This window comes from Aulonocara stuartgranti (genome assembly GCF_965226115.1).
Source record: "Aulonocara stuartgranti genome assembly, chromosome: 9".
NCBI classification, from domain to species: Eukaryota; Metazoa; Chordata; class Actinopteri; order Cichliformes; family Cichlidae; genus Aulonocara; species Aulonocara stuartgranti.
The window spans coordinates 25,323,381-25,345,410 of NC_138960.1; the positions used below are offsets into that span (position 1 = coordinate 25,323,381).

General features: G+C 42.1%; 3 protein-coding genes across 5 annotated transcripts; 2 read left to right on the forward strand and 1 right to left on the reverse strand.

The window, feature by feature from the left end:
• Positions 1-1,985: 1,985 nt before the first annotated feature.
• LOC309714604 (uncharacterized protein) lies at positions 1,986-4,142 on the forward strand (the record flags this gene model as incomplete). The annotated part of the gene is made up of 1 exon (XM_082547151.1): positions 1,986-4,142. One exon carries the CDS (start codon positions 1,986-1,988, stop codon positions 4,137-4,139), a length of 2,154 nt encoding a protein of 717 aa, XP_082403277.1. The 3' UTR covers positions 4,140-4,142.
• Positions 4,143-6,920: 2,778 nt separating this feature from the next.
• Positions 6,921-13,523, reverse strand: spice1 (spindle and centriole associated protein 1). 2 transcript variants are annotated; one of them, XM_082546473.1, is made up of 18 exons: positions 13,389-13,523; positions 13,055-13,150; positions 12,685-12,732; positions 12,453-12,593; positions 12,215-12,317; positions 11,897-12,015; positions 11,557-11,642; positions 11,327-11,469; positions 11,065-11,190; positions 10,697-10,971; positions 8,944-9,075; positions 8,743-8,869; positions 8,557-8,652; positions 8,023-8,456; positions 7,597-7,786; positions 7,441-7,519; positions 7,214-7,277; positions 6,921-7,080 (listed from the first exon to the last, which is right to left on the reverse strand). In XM_082546473.1, the coding sequence occupies exons 2-18, from the start codon at positions 13,148-13,150 to the stop codon at positions 7,024-7,026; spliced, it is 2,316 nt and encodes a 771-aa protein (XP_082402599.1). In that variant the 5' UTR covers positions 13,389-13,523; the 3' UTR covers positions 6,921-7,023. The 2 variants fall into 2 exon arrangements, with proteins under 2 accessions (XP_082402599.1, XP_082402598.1); XM_082546472.1 differs by having other exon boundaries at positions 13,346-13,522.
• Positions 13,524-14,512: 989 nt separating this feature from the next.
• shisa2b (shisa family member 2b) lies at positions 14,513-21,970 on the forward strand. Of its 2 annotated transcripts, XM_082546490.1 has the most exons (3): positions 14,513-14,567; positions 15,038-15,938; positions 20,459-21,970. In XM_082546490.1, exons 2-3 carry the CDS (start codon positions 15,635-15,637, stop codon positions 21,025-21,027), a joined length of 873 nt encoding a protein of 290 aa, XP_082402616.1. In that variant the 5' UTR covers positions 14,513-14,567; positions 15,038-15,634; the 3' UTR covers positions 21,028-21,970. The 2 variants fall into 2 exon arrangements, with proteins under 2 accessions (XP_082402616.1, XP_082402615.1); XM_082546489.1 differs by lacking the exon at positions 14,513-14,567 and having other exon boundaries at positions 14,946-15,938.
• Positions 21,971-22,030: the final 60 nt, after the last annotated feature.

Sequence of the window (22,030 nt, forward strand, 5' to 3'; positions counted from 1 at the left end):
GTAGGATATCCCAGGACACAGCTGTACCTCCAAATATTATAGATGGATTAATAATTGTCTTTGACCATTGTCTTTTGTCCCCTCCAGCACTCAGGAGAAGATACAGGAGTGTAACAGTATGATAATTTGGCTCAATGATAAAACACCCAGGACTTAATTACCTGCAGCGCAAACACATATGCGACGGACACCAGGTTTTATGAGTGCAATGTGTCCAATACCAAATCAAATGCCTGCGTCAGTGCATCACTACATGCTGCATTTCGGTTTGCTGGCTAGTAGCAGCAGCAGCTACACTCAGATGATCAAGCTAAATTTCTGACACTATCACAGTGTTATTCCACACCACACACTGTGATGCAGGACCAGGACTAAATTATAGGAGAGATGACAAAGCTTTGAGAGCAGCTCCATGAAAATATAAAAATATCAGTGTTATCCTTCAGCCTCTTAGTAGCTGCACATATAGAATAAATTTCAAAATCCTGCATCACCTCAATCTCCAGTGACAAGACTTGGCATCAGACCTTGAGGTCAAGGTCACGAAGATTCAAACTTTTTTGAGTCTTGTGCTAGATGTATCTATGGTATCAATTTGAAAATACAACATTGCTTCATTTTCAAGTTATTGTATTTGCAAACCTGGGCGTCCATGGCACCGTGGCAAAGTCGTGGCGTCTCTTTCCGTTATACGTGTGTTGTCTTATCCTTCATATTTTGTTGTGACATGTGTTTGTAAGCCACCATGGCATTTTCTGGCCACACACTGAGTTTGTTTCCTCAATTTGGCTCTTATCAAATTTACAAGGGAATTAAACTAAACTGAGACTAAAGTTAAACTGAAATAACAATGCTTCTCTTTACTCTGTGTTGCCTCTGAAGTATAAAACCCAGTGGGAAACATAATCAGGTTTGTCTGTAACAACCCAGCATCACTCAGCGTGAAACTAAAGGTGACCGTCTTAAAAACAAGAACCAGATTTTTTTTTTTTTGGTCTCCAGTTTTGTTATCCTCACTGATTGTGGATGCAAAGACCTGATACAGCTGTTTGTAATACAACACGTTTGTAGTTATTCCTGAAATACAACGTGTGCAACAGACACATTACATAGTTATCTATGATGTGCATTAATGAGGAAAAGACCAAAACTTCTTCTGAATTTACACTTTTATTGAGTTCCAGCTGTGATATTTCATTTCCCAACATTTTCACATGGAACAGTTATCATATAAATTGCAATATTGAATAAAACAAGGGGTCAAACAGGTTTTAAATCCTGATTTGTATCAGCTACCAGTTAACCTATATTAGTTCCTTTCAGATTAATCAAAGTTTCTTTTAGTTGTTGTTCTAACTCTCTGATCAATACAATTGATAGAACTCCACTCAGTTCTATCAATTTAATTTACCCTGATTCAGTCCACCCAATGCTTTCACTCACTGTATGTGCAAACTGTCTGGTTATGATACCCAGTAACACTTCAACGAGTTACCAATACAATGCAAACAAAATGAATTTGTCTTGAAAGGTGGTGTATAAATAAAACTGTACTTTTACTTACTTTCTTTATTCACTTTGTATGTTATTGCAATAATACTTATTTTCTTTTTACAAAAATAACAGGGATTGAAACTTTATTGGTAATTTTCCAAGTAAAAAAATTATCCTCATTCAAAAGTCATGTAAGAACCTCATTGGCTCACGGAATGTTGATGTTATTTTAAAAAATTCATACAAAACTATGACCTCATTCAAAAATGTCATGTGACAACCTCATTGGCTTATGGAATTCTGATGTCACAGGCTTCTAAAGCGTTGATCCTTTGAAGCTTTGATCCTCATGAATTCTTAAGTAGGGGTGAGGATGTAGAACTTTCAGTCCGTTATTTGCAGCACTTGTGTTAGCAGCATTCAAACGTTCACCAGTAAAGCATTTTCAAACATTTGGATCCTTTCCGTACTCACGGTATACAGACTCCAACATGTCTCAGAAACAGCAAGAAAGACAAGAAGTTGACCCCAGCTCTATTCCATGGTATGAGTCCCTAGACCCTTATATCAGCTCTCTTCCTTGGGATGAACAGGTAGAGTTAGAGGAAAAGCGACTGGAAGAAATGGAGAAAGAAAATCTCATGAACAGAGAAAAGATTAAGATCCTGATGGAAGAAAATGAGAGAAAGAGCACTGAATTAGAAGAATTATCCTACCAGCTTCAAGAAAAACAGGGTATTATTGAGGAGAAACAATGGGCTCTCCAAGACGAGAAGAATCAGGAGCTCCAAGAAAAGCTTGATGGAGCTCTGGAAAAAATTAAAGACCTGCTCCAAAATGAGACAAAACAGAGCATTAAAGGGGATAAAATGCTCAAGAAGAATCAGGAGCTCCAAGAGAAGCTTGACGAAGCTCTGGAAAAAAATAAAGATCTGCTCCAAAAGGAGAAAAAAGAGAGCATAAAACAGGAAAACATGCTCAAGAAGAATCAGGAGCTCCAAGAGAAGCTTGACGAAGCTCTGGAAAAACTGAAAGAAATCCACCAAGAAGAGAAACAACAGTCCACACAGCAGAGAGACATGCAGAGCAAACTCCAAGCCATGGAGGAAAAATACAAAGCTCTGCATGTGAAACATGATAAAACTCTGCACAAAAATCAACAGTTGCTTCAAGACAAGAAGCAAATGGAAATTAAACTGAAACAAATGGACTCCAATGTTGACGAGATGGAGGAAAAACACAGATTGCTCCAAATCAGTCTCGAGAAAACAGTGCACAGAAATAAAGAGTTCATTCAAGAGAGAGAGCAACAAGAAATGCTCGAGAAAGAAACGGACTCCAAGCTTGAAGTCTTGGAGGAAGAACTGAAAATGCTGCAAATGACTCTTGAGGAAGCACTGCTCAAAAATAAAGAGATGCTTCATGAGAAAGACCAACAGCAAATACATCAGGAAGAAATGTATTGCAAGCTGAGGAACATCGAGAAACAAAATGAAGGCTTGCAAGTTATGTTTGATGAAGCTCTGGAAAGAAATAAAGAGTTGGTTCACGAGAAAGACCAACAGAAAATACAAAAGGAAGAAATGGATTGCAAGATGAAGAACATCAAGACACAGAATGAAGGCTTGCAAGTTATGTTTGATGAAGCTCTGGAAAGAAATAAAGAGTTGGTTCACGAGAAAGACCAACAGAAAATACATCAGGAAGAAATGTATTGCAAGATGAAGAACATCAAGACACAAAATGAAGGCTTGCAAGTTATGCTTGATGAAGCTCTGGAGAGAAATAAGGAGATCCTCCAAGACAAAAAACAAGAGCCCGTAGAGCAGAGCGACCTGCAGAGCAAACTCCAAGCCATGGAGGAAAAATACAAAGCTCTGCAGGTGAAACATGACAAAACTCTGCACAAAAATCAACAGTTGCTTCAAAACAAGAAGCAAATGGAAATTAAACTGAAACAAATGGGCTCCAATGTTGACGAGATGGAGGAAAAACACAGATTGCTCCAAATCAGGCTCGATAAAAAAGTGCACGGAAATAACCAGCTGCTTCAAGAAAAAGACCAACAGAAAATACAACTGGAAGAAGAAAAACTTATTCTTCAGAGGAAAAATGAAGAACTCCAAGAACTGTATAATGAAACAAAGTACAAAACAACTGTACTGGAAGGAGAAAAGAAAAAACTGGCAAATCAATGCTCAGCGATGCAGAGTAGCATCAATGCAATGCTGAGAAAAAATACAGAACTTGAAGAACTTTCTAAGACCTTGAAGCACAAAAACACTGAAATCCAGGCACAAAAGCAAGAACAACAGAAAACACATAAAGACCTGCAGTGTAGACTTCAAGATATCCAGAAGAGAAACCAGCAGCTGGAAGACATGCACACAGATGTGCACAAGGCAAAGCAAATAGAGGAGGCAACAGTTAAAGAACTGAAAGACAAGCTTAAAGAAAAACAAGAACAATTAGAAGACATGGTGAAAAGATGCAACAAACTTGAGAAAGAAAACACAGAAACAATGGATGAGCTGAAAACCCTCATCATTGAGAAAAAAGTGCTGGTGGAAGAATATCTAAAAAAGAAGAGAAAACGTTTCCACTGGTTCTGGAGGAGGGACACTGCTGCTTCTCACCTGATGTAAGCTCGTCTTCCTCCACCTCTATTCCATCTTCATTTCCCCCCTTCCCCTCCCTCCTTTTTCTTTTTTCACCCTCACCCCCCGACCAGTCCCGGCAGTTGACTGCCCCCTCCTGAGCCTGGTTCTGCCATAGGTTTCTCCTTTAGGTTTCTTTCACTTTAAAAGGAGTTTTTCCTATCCACTGTCGCCTGTGCTTGCTCAGAGGGGATTGTTGGGGTTTTCTCTCCTCTCTCTTTCCTTCTTTCTATCCCCCCTTTTCCCCCTTCTACCTTTTCCTTTACCCAATAAACACAATTGGCCTCATTTTACATGTGTTTGAAAAATGTCTTCATTCAACAATAATTCATCTTAGGTATAAAAACAAGAAATGGGTAATAGCAGCATGTGTGTTTGTGTGTGTGCATAATATACATACTTGTATACCAGAAGGAATTAATACTAGATGGGTATAGACAGGTTTTAAAGACTAGAAATGAAAACATGTGAGTCCTGTCTTTAAATAAAAATATAGAATTCCCTATATTCCTATCTATTCCAAACAACGGTAGTAAGTAACAAAGTTTCAAATTTGTCTTTCCCTTTGACTCTTAATTTATTAACCATGAACAAGAGGTCAGAGGTCAAATGTGGCACGATACCTTAAATCTTTCTATGATACTTTCTGTATTTGGACCAGAGATGGGCAACACCGCATAGTCTGATTACTTTTTTCAAGTAACGAGTAAAGTAAGGGATTACTATTGCAAAAAAGGTACAGTAATTAGATTACTGTTACTTTCCCGTAAGCAGGCTACATTACTGCGTAACTAATCCTCGTCATTTTCTTCGCGAGAGTGTCTCATGACAATGACGTACGAGCATGCGACGTCCGTGGCAGCAACAGACGTGTGTAGATCAACAAAGGATAATATGGAGTGCAGGAGAGAGTACGACCATGCAGGGTTTAAAGCTTGGAAGTACTGACATTACTTTGACTTTGATTCTGTAAAAAGTGAGAAAAACATTGAAAACATACGGTAGTGAAGTCGGGTTTTTGTGATTAAGTTCTTAGCTCCCTGTTTCAGTTTTGTTGTTGTCCTCCCCGGTGTTCCCCTGACACTCTTGGTATTTGATGCATGAAGGCTTCCTCGGCTCAGCTCCCGTCTCCACACCCTGCTGTCACTTTTTTAAATACTTCCATCACACCAACAGGCACTTTAGAACAGGCTCAAACCGGAGAGGTGATTAATCGACCACAGCGCTGCACAACCCTGGCAACTTTGGGGGGTAAAGCCACTGGTTTGTGGTGGTTGCCAGGTGAAATCAGGGTCTGCTGCACCAAAAACATAATTGTGATTGCTTTGGTTGCAATCAGATTGCCATAGTCATCTGCAGTTTGCATGTAGGATGCCAACTACTCACCAAGCGGTGGGAAAAGTTTGGTTTGGTTTAGTTTGGCGTTCATCTTTACTTTTCCGTCCTTTCTAAAAACACTGACATATAGGTCTGGTCTACCTAGACTGGCAGCATGCTCGAGGTGTCCCAGGCTCGTCTGTTTGGTGACGCGGTAGATGAGCTCGCCCGGCTTGCTGTCCTGGTTGCTGGCTGACAGCTGCAGCGTGGTCAGCTTCTGAAAAATTACATTTTCTTATGTTGCAAGTCTCAAATCTTGATTGCCTAGATCCATTTAGTGTTTTATCATATGTGCTTTAAGCGGTAAATCTCAGGTAAAATGAACTGTTCTATCTGCCAGGAAGGACTCAAACACAGACCCAAGATAAACAAAGACTGGATACAGTCTCTATATTATCTGCATGTCGTTTGAAATCTACAAGACATGCTGACTCCATATCTGTGTAGGTTCCTAGTCAATCAGGTCATGGTCGTCTTAAGAGAGGCAGCTGGACTCCTTTAAAACATTTCACTTCTCATCCAAGAGGTTTGTTCAGCTTGAAAAACAAAAAGGTGGAGAGTCCCAGCTATTTAAACCCTAGTGGAGGTTGTTCTCTATGGACGTGGTAGCTGACCTACCTACTATTAATCATGAGCTAAGGTTTGAAAAACCGCATGTGTCATTACCAACAGGGGTTCCAAGTAAAACCACTGGCATCATGGGAGAGTGTCTGCATCTAAATTTCACTCTTTCATGGATGCCAGCATATGCTTGTCAAATAAAGCCTGATTTTAGTTTAGTTTTCCTTCTATAAACAGAGATATTTCTAAACTGGAAATGTTCAAACTTTCAAACTGGCGCAGAAAAAAATTCAAAGGGTATTAAGTGTCTGATGGTTCAAATTTCCTGGAAGGACGATCATTACAGTATACTGTAAAATGAAACAGTGCATGTACATATTATACTAGAGACTACATAACCACCGCACCAGAGGTGTAAGCACATTTTGCAAGGCACTCATTATACATTAAGACAGTTTTATAAACCTTCGTATATGTGAGATAAGGAAACCAATGAACAGCCTCAAACATAAACGAACAGATGGAGATACAGACTGTATTTGCAGATTACAGCTCCACCACAAATCAAACTTCCATATTAAAGCGAGACTGCTCAGCAAGGAAAAACAGTCAAGTAAGTAAGACTGAATGAAGACAGATTAAAAATTAATTGCATCTGCTCACACATTACTCAGCTGTAGGGTTTTCTGAGTACTCAGATGTAACACTGAGGAGGAAAACCCAAAGAAATGGCAAACAGAAGTTCATTCTAATAAATTGGAAATGTGGGTCACGTCCGTCAAATGGAGAAAGAAACTTGTCACAGTGAAGACAAAAAAAAAAAACAATGTATAAAAGTAAAAACATTTTAATTCAATCATTAATAAAACAGATAAAAATAGTAAGAACATTCTGCGTAATAAACATCTTCAGGTATGCTGGGTTGTCCTTCTTGTCACCTCACGTGAGCAGACAATGCAAACCAGCCTTCTCGAGCTCTCTCCTTGTCCATCTATTGACAATGAAGAAAGTCTTTTTTTCAAATCCAAGCAACGACATGTAAATAATGCACATTGTGTGTGTGTGTGTGTGTGTGTGTGTGTGTGTGTGTGTGTGTGTGTGTGTGTGTGTGTGTGTGTGTATACCTGTGTTTTGCCATCCCTGGTTTCTCTTTCAAAACTGTGAGAAGATGCATCAGAGCCAGCAAACCTGCAGCAAAGATAATTAATCATCTACATCATGTGATCTTCAGTCAGTTCTTCTTCCTGACATCATCACTTTGTGTCTGTTTAAGGTGCTGGAAAAGAAATGGTAAAAAGAACCTTGCTGTTATTTGTCATAACATCCCTCCCTGAGCCGATCTGATACTCACCTCCTCTCACCCTCACCGCCACCACTGTGTGACCGGAGCTCTCGCTCGGGCAGCAGCTCTGATGCCTCCAGGCGTTTCGCTGCAAAAGATGAGGCGTAATGATTTTAAACTGTCATGTGTGCTCCAAACAGACAGCGACATGTTGCTTTTACCCACTGGATTCTGGATTCGGGCTGAAGGCAGAAGCTGGGATCGGGGAGATAGAGGGAGAGACTCTGGCTGAAACACTTTGCTTCTGTTGCTCGATTATTTCCAGCAGTCGACCTCGGGCTGCAGCGCTCTGCCTGTTCAGCTCCAGGAGGCGTTGCTCCACGCTGTTTTCACTGAAAGTGTTGGGTGATGTTGCCTAAGCAAAAAAAACAAAAAAACAACAAAGAACGAGACACACACCGCATGTGAATCATTACTAAATCTGAATGAGGAGGCCACCTAAAGGCTCTGCGCAGTTCATTCCTCGACGCACCTGTCCCATCACGCTATGAAGGGAGGGTCAGAAAGTTAGGCGGAGTCAGGGGAGCCACTACTCCACCTCTAAAAGGTGAGCTGCTCTCAGAGAGCTTCAAACAACCCCTTAAATCTCACCTGTTGAGTCAGCTGTTGTTCTTCAGGAGTCCACACATGCTGGCTCCGCCTCTCTTTACAGCTGGACCCGGACATCCTGCTCTCTGCAGCGCTCTGAGGTGTTACTCTCCCGGTGCTGCTGCAGCTCGACCCTCTTCTCTCATTGCCACTGTCGAGCGATTCTCTGACCCCTGACCCGAGGCCCTTTGCCTGGCTGAGTTGAGCCCTGATAAGATCGGTCTCTTTGCTCAGCTGAGCAATCTCAGCTAGCACTGTGCCCGGAGACCTCTGTGAGCGAAGAGGGTCAGAGGTCAGCGATAGCGAGGAAGCAGAGGGAAGCTGAACTAGGGGCAGACTGCTGAGACTAGAGTCTGAGCTGTGAGCGCGGAGGTCCCCATAGGAGAGCAGGAGATCCGCAGCAGGAAGCTGCTGGTGCGGTGGCGCAGGACAAGTTGCTGTGGAAGAACGAGAAACAAAAATTAGCTGCCTCAAGGTGAATCATTTCTGTGCTGAATATTTGAAATCAGATAATAATTTTGGAAGTGAGAAAGTTACCAGGAACATGCTGAAAGTGGTCCCGCTGTTGAGGTGGTGAGAGGAGGACGGCAGAAGAAACAGGTACTCGCTCAGCACCCGTCGCAGACTGACAGCCTGTATACCAACAGTTCACCAAAATATAAACCATTTTCACCATTTACCAAATTCCTCTGGACAGAATATACACAGACAGACTGCACAAACCTGCAACTTTAACCTCAGAGTGTGGGGTTTGGCCACTGTGTTCACTCAGCAGTCCGAGCCCTCCCATCGCCAACACCACTGTGTCCAACTTCCGCTCCAGCTCTGCTGTCCGCTGCTGTAACCCTGCCTGAGAGGCACATCGTCACCAACTCATGATTTATCAGCATAGATGGAGTAACAATAACCTAAGCCCAGTCCCACCTGCAGGGTTGTAGCCTCCTCTCTCAGAGTCATGGTTTCAGCAGTGAGAGCATCAATGAGCCTCTGCTGCTCTTTCAGCTCCTCCTCCAGTTTTCTCCTCTCCTGTGCCGCCTCCTGAGCTTCATCTTCCCTCTAACACATTACAGGCAGACAGTGATTTAAACACATATAGCAGACTGCAAATATTTGCATCAAAGCAAACCTGCCCTACAATTTAAAAACTAATTCTATTTATTAATGTGAAGTAGGGCTGCTCGATTATGGCAAAAATGATAATCACGATTATTTTCACTGAAATTGAGATCACGATTATTTGACGATATTTATTTAACCCTTTAAGACCTACCATAGAACCAAGTCCACCAGAGCTTATATTATTTTTTTACATGCTGTAGTGCCATTTGTGGGAGCATTTCAAGTTGCTATACATCAATACAACTGTTATAGCCCATATTTTAATAATATGTATGCATTAAGTCCATAGTAATTACATAAATTGCAAAAAAGTGCAATAAACTACAAAAAAAATTGAAAATCGTTTTTGTTTTGTTTACATATATTTCTACTTGGAGAAATTTAAGAGGTTTATCCCTCAAAACTTTAAATACAATAAAGTTGCAAAAAAATAGTTTCCCACCACAGGAAATTTATTTTGAGTGTCTTCATAGTTTTATTTTGGAGATACAGCAATTTTTATATACTGCAGGAAAAACAAAAAACAATCCTATGATGCAAATTTGCAAAGAAAACAGCATGTGCATCATTTTACTGTGGGAAGTGTTACGAACAGCTGATAGGAACGGCAAAGCGTGTTTCTGGAATATTATGTTTTTGTTCCTGCAAGCGCTTTTTATGCAATTTTTGCAAAGCTATATGTGGAACGAAACCGTGACCGAGGACAAGCTGATGGCATCAGATGTAAGTACAACTCCTCCGGTTTCATATGCAAAACAAATTATTGCGCTAGCTTACACGGTTCAGGTTCTACAGGGATTTAAAAATAGTTACGCAAAACGGAGCGTGCTGCTCTGACCGGCTTTAAAGGGTTAACAATAACTTTAAAAAAATAATATAAAATAGTGTGCAACACCACTGAAGTTTTTTTTTTTTTTAAACTCTCTTTTCAACCAACGGCAGTCACTCTCCAAATAACTTCTGCTTAGCTTTCCGAGCTTCCCTCGGGTCCTCTTAATCAGCGGTCTCCACCCTTTTTTGCGCCACGAACTGGTTTATGCCCGACAATATTTTCACAGACGGCCTTTAAGGTGTCGCGGATAAATGAGGGAGGGGCTAATAATCGGCTCAGTCATTTTTAATGATCGTTGAAAGCCCAGATCGTAATCGTGATTAAAATTCGATTAATTGAGCAGCCCTAATGTGAAGACCCCTGAAAAAGATAAGAACTGTGCTTCAGCATATTTACATGAGACTTTCAGCATTAGTGATGCTAAATCAGTAATAGTAACAAACATTTTACAGATCAAGCATTTCTAAAATGTGGTTTTGCTGCTATCTAAAGATTTCAAACTAGGAATTCGTGTCTCCTTGCATCCCCATCGATGACATGACTTTTTAAATAAAACCAACATTTAATAAGAAATGAATGTATCCTATAAACTAAAAGATGCAGTGATAATGGTACCACGATCTTATTTTTTGTTTATGTGAGTAAAGCCTGCATGGATTATCTTTAGTTTGAATAATAATCTCCACAAGCTTGTGTGACAAAACCTTTTTTGATATCTGGCAGTACCTTTTTAAGGAGGTGCACCAAACGTCCCAGTGTAGAGACCAAGGCCACAGAAAATCCAGTAAGGCTTTGTGTTCTGTGCTTTTTGGGACTCTGTGCAGATGTTGGTGCTGTATCAGGGCTCAGTGCGTCCAAATCCGACTCCACCTGACCCAACATGGCCTGCAGCAGGCCCAGACTGGACTGATCCCCGCTGAGAGAGGCAACAGAGGAGCCGTCCAGCTCTGAACCCTGGGAAACACACTTCCTGCCTCTGCTGGTGTGATTACCGATCCAGTCTGTTCAGCATATAAAAGAAGAACAACAGACATGATCTCATCTCCAAACAGAGTATTTCATTTTGGAGAAAATCCATCCCTTGCAGATATTACCTGACTTGCTCTGAGGCGGTTCAGAATTAAGAACCTGAGAAACCAGGACTGATGTTTCCTCTCTGGCGTCCTCCGACTGACTCTGTCTGGACCGAACACGCTGAACAGCCACGGTGGCATTGAGAGCTGAAATGACATTAGATAAGTGTTTATTTTCACGTCTAATGCCAGATTGTAATAAATGATTTCTTGATCACTACTTAAAATAAATATAACACACTTCTAATGGCACTAAGACCTTCTGATTATCTGTTTATCTTACCTCTCTGAGCTGGTGCCCTGTCTGATGTACAGGGTGTCACGGGACTATTATCCTTGTCTCCACGGTGACAGCTGTGATGATGACCTTTGTGTTGCTGTGACACTCTAGCCCGAGGCTGCGCCTTCATTTTTTGTACATTGACCCTGCAAAAAAGCGTTATGAGCAATCTAATAGTGACAGCAGCATCTCTGTCACTGTTGTAGTGTATAACAGTTAGCAGGGATTAGCACCTTCGGATTACATGATACTCTGAACTGGTTGAAGGACGGGCATCGTCTCTGTGGTCGTCCTCTGAAGCTTCCAGTTCATTAAGAGCCTGAAATAAATCATTGTAATTGTGTAAAATGCAAATAAAAACTCAAAACGGTGTATAGTATTTAAAAATACACTTTTTTTAATCAGTGTAAGCATTGGATATGTTACCTCTGGAGTGTTTTCTGTTAAATATAGGGTTTAGATCATTAAAAGAAATAAAATAAACTAATAAGCATAGTTGTTGTTCTTTAGATTATACATTGCACATGCTGTATTATGAAGCTACTAATGACAGTCTCAATAACACACACACACCTCTTGATCCATCATTGACTGGCTGAGGAGAGACAGATGAGTTGGACGATCTGGTCTTTGAAGAACAGGCAGTTCTGAGTCAGAGTCACAGTTTGGAGCCACAGTCACTCTGGGGTGTCCTGAGGAAAAACATTTAGACATAAAGCAATACTTATGCAACCATCAGAGAGAATTTGTAGCTCTTCAAAATGAAAATACTGGGACAAACACCCAATGTTCAACAATCGGGTATCTCAATGACATAAAGCAATGGACAAGAAGTTATTCTATCTAGTCACTGCATCTGTTTATCTGCACACAAAACAAGTTGCCAGATACCGGTGTGCCTGCGTGGAGCATCTCCAAACAGGTCTTTGACCACAGCCAGGGCTTTGTCAGAACGGGCCAACACATCCTGCAGCAGCAGCTGATCAGAGAAAACCTGCAGCAACGCCACACAACTGAGTTTAACTCAACACTGTAAGAGCCACTAAAAAGATACAGATACACGTGCAATGCTGAAACTGAAAAATCAGGAACAGAGCAAATATATATATTCTCACAGCACTGTACTTACCTCCCTGATGATGCTGAGACTGGCCTGGTCCAGGGGTGCAGGGCTCCCTGCGTGCCTGAGACGTCGTTTCAGGGCTTTCTCTTTCAGCTCCCACTGAGCTGCTGCTTTGTTGTGAGACTTGTGGAGCTCATGCCGATGACTCTGAACCAGAAGAACAATCAGACAATCTTGAGACCAAGGTACAGTAAATAACACTTAAAAAATAAAAAGTGCAAATGTTCTTGCACCTTACCAGCTCCGCAGGTGTCAGCTTGTGCACAGAGAGGTCGTTGACAGTGCTCTGAAACCAAAACGCTGAGAAGTTAGACAGGCTAAATAAAGGAACTTATAAAAGGTTAGCTTGAATGTTTGTTTTTTTACACCATGAACATGTTTCTTTAGTTTAGCAAGAAATTAGATTCCTTGATGATCTGAGTAACCTCTAGAAAACAAATAATCTCTCCTCATACCTTTCTATTTCAGATTATGGTAGAGAAGATTCACAGCAAGCAAGAGTAGACTGTCTTCTAATTGCACAGAAATATGTACAAGTACAAGACTGCCTGCTTAGTTGTGACTGGCCTTCATATGTCTCTAGTATTTGTTCAGCTGTCAATACTCACCACCCACTCTCTTCTTTGAGCTGCTGCCTTCTTGGGGCGAACAGGCCTTTTTCCTTTGGCGTGCTGCTGTGGACGCCCCACTCTCACAAACGACATCTGCTCACAAACAATACGACAAAGAGACTTCGTTAAGGCTGCACACGTTTCATTTACCAAAAGTGTTTAGTATGTAACAACAAGCTAGCTGTTAACTCTCATTCCCATGGCGAAGCTTCTGTAACTTTCACTAAACTAGGATGTACGGCTGAGCTATCTTAGGCTAAAAGGCAAGTTAAAACTGAAAAAACATACTTTTTACAACGTGGAGCTCCGGTTAATAAAGAGAAACGCCCACCAAGCTGTCTTTAGACGCCGTTTTAAAGGCTGGTGACAAATAATAGCATCAAAACCACCTCTTCAGTTTGTGAGACATTTTTCAACAGTTGCGCGCCACTTCCTGTGCCGTTTCCACGGATACCGCTTCAAACAGTGGAGCATCACGGGAAATGAAGTGCTGCTGGGAAAGGTGGCGAATCCTTTTCATTAGGCGGCAAAAAATGCCCCCTGTCGGTGATTTAGGGTCAATGTGAGATACTTTATTTTTATTACTGGTTAGTTTATATCTGAGGTTTTTATTTTGAGTGATAAAATTGCTTTTACATCGTAAATCCCTGAGACTAATTTCCACCCATTTACCCTGTTTGCACTCTCTTCTTCACCTCTCGTGTGTTCTCTCTGTTGCTTTGGATGGCTGATCGTAAGTATTTAAACTCATCCACCTTCACTACCTCTGCTCCCCACTCACACTACAGATTACAATGTCGTTTGTGAACATCATGGTTCGGAGCAGATCCCCGATGCAATCCCAGAAATAAGCTTTAAAGAAGACCACAACAATTTTCTTTGAATGTTCCAGACATGCTGGTAAAATAAAAAATTAAAAACTAGGCTAAAAATATACATGTGAAATTATATCGTGCACTTTTAAAACAGTTACAATTCAATCAAAAATATTGATGTGATTTTAATTTCTTTGTCAGTCTGATCAAAAAATTTGCCTTTGATAAATACGTTCATATCGCAATAAAAATACAATGATAGTAAACTGAATTTTAAAAAACTGATTCAAAATTAAATAGAAATAAAAATCTTAGAGATGTTTTCTGAATGAAGGTGAGGTTCTTGAAAAATCTTGTCTAAGGCTATTTGTCTCGGCCTTATGAGAACATCCCCGCTCTTCAAATGTTATTTAAATTAACCTTCAGGAAAAAAAAAAAAACTTATGGAAACTTTCACTAGTTGTTGCTAACTTTCCCAAATAACCGCCATACAAAAAATAAAAACTTTGCATTAATATCTGGAATCACCACTAGATGGCAATGTCACTATTTAAATGTCTGCTGGTGTTGGCGCAGACGTGTCCAACTGTCAAATGTTTCATCTGCTCTTAACCAGAGAGGAACTGATAGGGTTTATTTATTTATTTTTATATCGCACAAGGCTCAGACTGAACTGGTTTAGGTTGCACTGTGGGGTAAGTTCACTCAAAAAATTAACGCTGTAGGATAGCCTGACAATTGCGACAAACCAACAACAATATTTAACTGGACACATGGTGTCTTTCCTTCAAGGTAGTAGCATTTTAATAGTAGTTTATAGTATAATAATAATAACAACAAATTCAAATAGTCTATCTGTATACCTGGAAATCGGTGTAACATATGAATAATGTATTTTAAGCCAAACTGCAGGTTTTTTTTCACTGAGAAAAATCCCTTTGACCTCAAGTTAAAAATTTAAGATCCAATCTGGACGACTGTTGCCAGAAAAGACGGTCGGGTGATATATCTTCTTATTTTACTTTTTTAAAAATATCAACTAAATTGCAGCATTTTGACCAGTGGTATGTAGTTTGTTGGTATTCCCTGTATATCTACTCTGGTTGTTACAGTGAGGTGTGGATTTGCATCTGACTTTTTACACGCCCCTCTCACTCTGACACAGGGTGGGTTAGATTCTGTGGGCTTCAGTTCAAGACTGACACAGATTTGGTTGACTGACTTCTGACACTCAACAATGCAGGCCAAGCCACAAAAGTTTGAAACGTTATCTTTACGCACGGAGCTGGCTGTGAGAGGACTCGAGGGTGACAGCAGCTGCGCGCCCATGGATCAGGCTACAAGTGTTAGTTTCTCTGGATCCCCGAGGAAAGTCATTTGAAGAGTTCAGCCTCGCTGCAGTGCCAAAGGAAATCCATTAGTTTTTCTACACTGGATTTACCAGACCTCCGAGGGTTTGCAACTGGAATATCAGTCAAACTTATAAATTCATATATTTTCTGACTTTTTTTTAGTAGTAGTATCCATTTGTTTTTTGTGCATCTCCTGAATAACCGGAGTCACTTTTGGAGAATTACGCACGCGATTTCTCTAACAAATGACAGCCTCTAAGTGGTTTGTGGCTCCTGCATTGCATCCCCTCTGCTCCCTTCATCGGACCGACCCAGCGTATCACCCCCCTCACCAGCTTAGACGCGGGGAGTAAAAGCCTCTCAGTCTCTTCCAGTGCGCCAGCGTGCGGCCGCGGGCCACCTGGCCGAGAATGTGGGGAGGAGGTTTCCCGATGTCTGTCACCGCGATTGTGACTCTGCTGTTGGTCATTATTGACGTGAAAGCGAGCGGGGAGTTTTGCCACGGCTGGCGGGACTCCCAGGGTGTCTGGAAAGAGGGCTTTCAGTGCCCGGAGAAGATAGACGGAGTGGACGCGATAATCTGCTGCGGGAAATGCGAGCTGCGCTACTGCTGCTCCAGCACGGATGCGCGGCTTGATCAGGGGAGCTGCGATAACGACCGACAGTCACCGGAGCCCGGGACAAACAACAAGGAGAACAAGGACTCCGGTGCAGGTACAAGCCCATAACTAATTCCGCTAATATTATGAGTAGTATTGAAAGAAGAGCGCTTAAACATGTGAAGAGCAAAGCGCAAACAGAATAAAAACTAAATGTTTGGGGGGGTTCTTTAAGTTAAACTCTTGTATAGGAAGTTTCATAGTTAAATCCCCTGTGTTCTGTAGACTTACGTGTGATTCATATGAGAGAGACACTGAGATAACGTCGGTGCACTAAAACTGCCTGACCTGTTGCTTCAGTGGGGAGAGTGCAGTCTTTGTTCACTTCAGAATTTACAGTCTCAGTAAAACCTTTTTGATTTTATTCATTCCATATAAATCTTACCATACTGTATCCCATAAGCCAACCTCATACACACCCCACTGCTTATGTACAGGATGCCTTGAATTTGATATTGTAAATATCATTTAATATGACCTGCTGGGAGCTTTGGTTTCCTCTCATAAACCCAGCAGACTCACAGTATCTCCCTGTTAAAAGCTGCATCTGCTGGCTGGCAAGCGACAGCTGCACGGACACAGCAGACTCCTCCAAAAAACCGGTTAACTGCCCTCACAAATGGCAAACTGTGCCGTGCTGCTGCACTTTATAAATAGCCGTGTTTGTTCTTTAACAGTGCAAGAGAGGGGCCGGGCTCAGATCACGCCGTCCCCACGGGGATCAAGTTTGGACTTGACCGGATCTTGGACAGTGTAGCTCACGAAGGGTGCTGACAGCTCTGTTCATTAAAAAGAAGAAAAAACACACGCAATTTGTGTTATTTCCTCTCAGCAGGCTCGTGGAGTCTCTTTCTGTTGGCCAAGCTGCTACTGTAATCTAACCACTCCATGTCTCTGTGGTATCTGTGGGCTTTGAGGCCCTCACACTCAGGTCATGCTTCAAACTAGAAGCTCACATATAAGAGGCATCAATGCCAAAACCAGAGGCAAAGTATGACCCACATTTTCCAACTTTTACCGTGGATTGGGTGACAGACCTCTCCCCCTCTGGCCCCTCATTCATCACTGCTTACATTCCCATAAGTTAATCTACTGTAAAGTCTCTTGAAAGTGCACCATATCACGAAAGAAACATACTAGACATGAGAGAAAAGTGCAATACATGTTTCCTCAGAGGATACCCTGCCCTCTCCAGCTACAATCTGTCATTTGCTAATACTGTCACAGCTTATCACTACAGGAAGCAATATATACATTTCATTCATAGGCCTCCAGCCAAAATTACTTAAAGGAAAACCTTTTTTTCTTACAAAAAGAAGAAGTGTTTTTATTCATCCACAGCCCAGTTCACTTTGTGTATTTTACACATTTTTCATGTGCATGCAGCCTATTCATCATCTCAAAGAGATACACATAGTGCAGTGTTGGGGGAATAACACAAAGGAAATTATTAATGTGCTGAACATGAAGGAACATATGGTATTTGGGAACAGGAGAAAGCCCATGGGATAGGCTGAAGGAGGGGTCCAATCAGCCAGCCAGCCACGAAGAATCTGCCCAAAACAAGAGCTTAGCAGAGGGGGCTGCCACAGCTCGACTACAGCAACAGGTGTGGACGAATGACAGGGAACAATAGGAGGATGGGGGACAACTGCCATGTGCACAAAAAAATGCCTCAAAAGAAAGAAGTAAAGAATAAAGTTAGTTTTTTTTTCAAATTTATGTGAGTACTAGGTGGGGTTTAGTGCTCAGTGTCCACATGAAGTGGCTTAAAATTAAAAGTGTTTCAGCAGGAAATACTTGTAAATATTACAACCAGTAAGGAGGCTCTGTGGATCCTCTATCAAATGTTAGTTAGTAACTGGTGAATTCTTAGCTTTTTTATTTAACCGCCTAAGACCCGAACTCTTCCATGACATGCATTTTTAATTTCTCTTTGATATTTGGGCTGATTGGGACCTGATGAATGTAAAAACAAAGAATTGCCAGATTTTTTTTTTACCTGATTTTTGTTTCTGACAAAAATGAGATGCACATATGAGGATATTTGTTTAAAATTTTAATCGAACAGTGGCAGTATAATGGCCTCGTAAGTGGATATCAGGCCCGAAATTTAGTACTTTGGTCAAGACAACACAAAATGTGATGTGATCTCCATGTCCTAGGAGGTTAAAGCTGCACTTCACTTTATCTGTTGCTTTGGATATCTGCAAAGCCAATCACACACAGCCTCTGCTGCACTTTGTGTTAACTGGTATTCTAAGAAGCTAAAGTAACATTAGTTAACTCTATACCTGATAAAAATCACCTTGTGGCCATGTCAGCATCACGAAATCAGCCTTTAGCTCAATGCTCAAAGCACAGCTGTGCCTCTGTACCGACTGACCGGCATGGAAACATGCTTTCAGTCTTGTTTCTTCTTTTCCACTCCATTAATCATCTCTTGACCTTCCAGATTTATCTTGTGACCCCCTTCAGGGGCTAACGACCCCTATGATAGGACCCAAAGGCCTAAACTCCCTGACTCTACAGATTCAGTTTCAGCAGCTACAACAACCACAAGATTCAAACTGATCCATTACCAGCGATGTAATAATGAAATATACAAAAAGTGAGGCTCATATGGTAGCTGATTTTTGATTGCTGTGTACAGTAAAGAGCTTATTTACTACTGTGCATTAACTTTTTAGGACCTTTATTCACTCCATTAATGATTTACCATACAGTGTTTGGGAAAGTAGCTCTAATAGCAGTGAAGTCAGGGGTAAAGCAACACAAGGAGAAAGTCCTTGAAATGACTACTCCTCATTAGCATTGCATAAAAAGGGAGTGGAGGTAGAGATGTTGAGGTGGAGGCCATATAAGTACAGGAAAGATGGCACAGAGAGGCTCCCTGGTACATTTCTGCTCTTGTAACTTATACTGTAAATGTTCCTTTTACAACCTGTTTACTGTGAGGTGTGCAGCTGTGTGGTGCAGAAGCCTCTTAAGTTAACACCACTTCTTGTCGAAAGGAAATGGGTCAAGGTCCTGGTTTGTTTCATGTCGGCGTGCCTCTGCCTCTGCTCTTGTTACCAAGACCTTGCTGCCTCTGCCCATGAGTGATCTCCTGCTCTTAACAGCTTCCATGCAGTAATCCTTTTAATACCTTGCCACGTTTGATGAGCATTTTGGAAAAAAAAAATCAAAGTCCCATGGATGCATTTCAAAGAGCTCACAGACAAAAGGAAACTAGAGCCAGTTTGCCACCTCTCTCCCTCTCTTTCTCTCTCTCTCCGGCATACAGTTACACCTCGTAATACACGGACACATTCAAAGTGGAAAATAACTACACCCAGTGGGAACAATAAAACACAACTAATCACTTGTAATGTAACATGGTCGTTATTGTGCTTTGAAAGGTGTTTGTGGTAGTGAGCATGGGAATGAGCGACTGAGGGAAACACCTCATCGGCGGTGACCTCATCTTGAATGTCGCCCTGTTTCAGCCTTCAATGCTTTACCGAAAACGAAGAGTCAGGAAAAACTGTTCCTACTGTTGATCGCGCTTTAGGCTTGTTTTTGGAGCTTTTCCTGCTCACTTCACAAAATTTACAGACTGACACTGAGTTCTTCTCGCATAATAACGTGCCAAAGCTTCTACCTGCTCACACAGACATCTCCTATTTGACCCAGCAATTTATAGTCTGATTGGTGGAACTGTGAGAGTTACACAAATACGTAGTTGTTGAGAGTATGATTTGCTGCGTTAAGCAGAAACAAAGAAAAGGTCAGTGAGAAGGAGCTGGTTTATTCCTCTGATTTAAAGAGCTGAATAACCTCCCATTCAGCTACATTAAATCAGTCCACTTTAATACCTTTCTTTAAGCAGATGTCAAGTACTGTACTTCAACTTGAGTAACTTATTTTCAGAGGATTAGTAAAAAAAAAAAAAAAAAAATAGGGGTAAGAGGAAAAAAAATGAGAGAGCGAGAAAAGGGTCACAAATGTTGGCTGGCAGCGAGGCTTAAGAATGTCACCAGTACAAATGCACACAGGTCTGTGGGGTTGAAGAGGCCGGGGACACAGTGGGGTGTGCAGGATTAAAACAGATCAAAACAAAGTTAATAACTGCTAATGAGACTCTGGGACTCCCTGGGGACTCAAATCCAGTGTACCTTCTATTTTTCTGCTCCAGTCCTTTGTTTCACTGTCTCATTCAATCACCACTCACATCAAGGAGCCCCTGTGCAGATAAGCAAGACATGTGAGCATGCAAGGCAGCACAGCTTAACAGGCAATAGTTTTTTTCACTAATCGCATGTTTTACAGCTGTTTTACATCTGCTCCGATGGCCGCCCCTCCCTGAGCCTGGTTCTGCCAGAGTTTTCTTCCTGTTAAAAGGGAGTTTTTCCTTCCCACCGTTGCCAAAGTGCTTGCTCATAGGGGGTCATATGATTGTTGGGTTTTTCTTTGTATGTATTATTGTAGGGTCTACCTTACAATATAAAGTGACAAATTGGTGCTGTAGAAATAAAAACGAATTGGATTAATGTCAGTTTAATGGCAATGTCTCTTCTTCTTTTCTCTCTGTAGTTCCCATCTACGTGCCATTCCTCATCGTGGGCTCAGTGTTCGTGGCTTTCATCGTGGTGGGCTCTGTGGTCGCTGTGTGCTGCTGCCGGTGTCTCCGACCCAAGCAGGAACTGTCCTCTGGAGGCACGACAGGAGGTGGGGCCGGCGGTGGTGGGCGCCTCCTGGAAACCATCCCTATGATGGCGAGCACCTCCAGGGGTTCCTCATCCCGCCAGTCCAGCACAGCCACCTCATCCAGCTCGTCCGCTCCAGCCGCTGTCCCCCGCACTGCCCCTCCTCCAGTCATGCGGGCTCAGGCCTCCTGCTGCCTGCCCCCTGATGCCAGCGTCTTTGTCAACATGCCCACCAACTTCTCTGTACTCAACTGTCAGCAGGCCACCCAAATCATGCCTCACCAGGGACAGTTCCTGCATCCGCAGTACATCGGCTATGCCCACCCCATGTCCTCTACCGCAGCCTACTTGGACCCCACTCAAGGGGGCTACAGACCCCTCCAGTCACCCTGCCCTCCTCCCACTGCTGGCTCCAGTGTCACCAGTGATCAGAAACACCCTCCAGTGACAGTGTGACGAGGGCCCAACCAGCAGACCACTCTACCACTTTATTTTCAAAGATTGACTTGTCAAGTTTAACCTGTGAGGGCTGCAGCAGACAGACCTTTGGGCACACTGCCAGAGTGGGGGGGGGGGTTAAAAAAAAAAAAAAAAGAAGGCAAGGAGTCAGACTCACATGAAGGACTCATAAAGCTGTTCCTGGTAGCTGGACCTGCCCTGTAACTGTGTGTGGTTTGTGTCTGTTTTGTATGAAAGGTGGAACGAGCTAGGCTCAGCCTGCGATGCGTAAGGCAGATGCATAAATATCCTCTCACTGGATGCAAAGACAAAACTGCATCTTGGAGGGTTGTGCAGCCCTGATGAGTAATAATGCACAGTTCACTGCAGCCCGGAGATCAAGTAAAGGCTGCATGTGTTTGTGTTTGCATGGATGTATGTGAGAAAAAGATTTGCAAGCTTATATGTACAGGAATGAGCGATGACTGGATGATTTATAGCAGCGGACTGTATGAAAAATGGACATTCAAGCAAAAACAATATATGACCACATGCTGTGTTTATGCCATGTGCACATCTGTGCTTGTGAATGATTGTGAGTGGTTTATATAATACAGTATATTTTTGTTTGCGCTGAAAGTACAAGGAAAGAAAGCATGTGGATAGATATTTGTACTGTTCGTGTGCGAGTCCGAGAGAGTGTGAAGTGTGGAGGGATGCGGTGGCCTTGTGAGTAACTGTGAGTGTAACTGTGTGTAATGGGAAATGCAGGTGGTGTGATGTGAAAGGCAGTCGCGATCTCCCTGTAGGCCATTTAAAATCTAATGAAGTGAGCACAGGACACAGACTGTGACGCTCCACCCTACTATCCAACCCCCCCGCCTGCCACCCAGAAAGCAAAAAAAAAAGAAACAAAGAAATACAAAACCCCCAGAAACACATTCAGAAATCCCCCCAAAATTAGATCTATTCACAAGGCAGGCCGTTAATGTTCCTTGGACGTGTGAGTGTGCGACAGAGA

Coding starts and splice junctions, on each gene's coding strand:
- shisa2b (XM_082546490.1), top strand. CDS start 15,635: ATGTGGGGAGGAGGTTTCCCGATGTCTGTCACCGCGATTGTGACTCTG. Junction 15,939..20,458: donor GAACAAGGACTCCGGTGCAG/GTACAAGCCCAT, acceptor TTCTCTCTGTAG/TTCCCATCTACGTGCCATTC.
- spice1 (XM_082546473.1), bottom strand. CDS start 13,150: ATGTCGTTTGTGAGAGTGGGGCGTCCACAGCAGCACGCCAAAGGAAAA. Junction 12,594..12,684: donor AGCTGACACCTGCGGAGCTG/GTAAGGTGCAAG, acceptor CTTCTGGTTCAG/AGTCATCGGCATGAGCTCCA. Junction 11,191..11,326: donor CAGGGCACCAGCTCAGAGAG/GTAAGATAAACA, acceptor ATGTCATTTCAG/CTCTCAATGCCACCGTGGCT.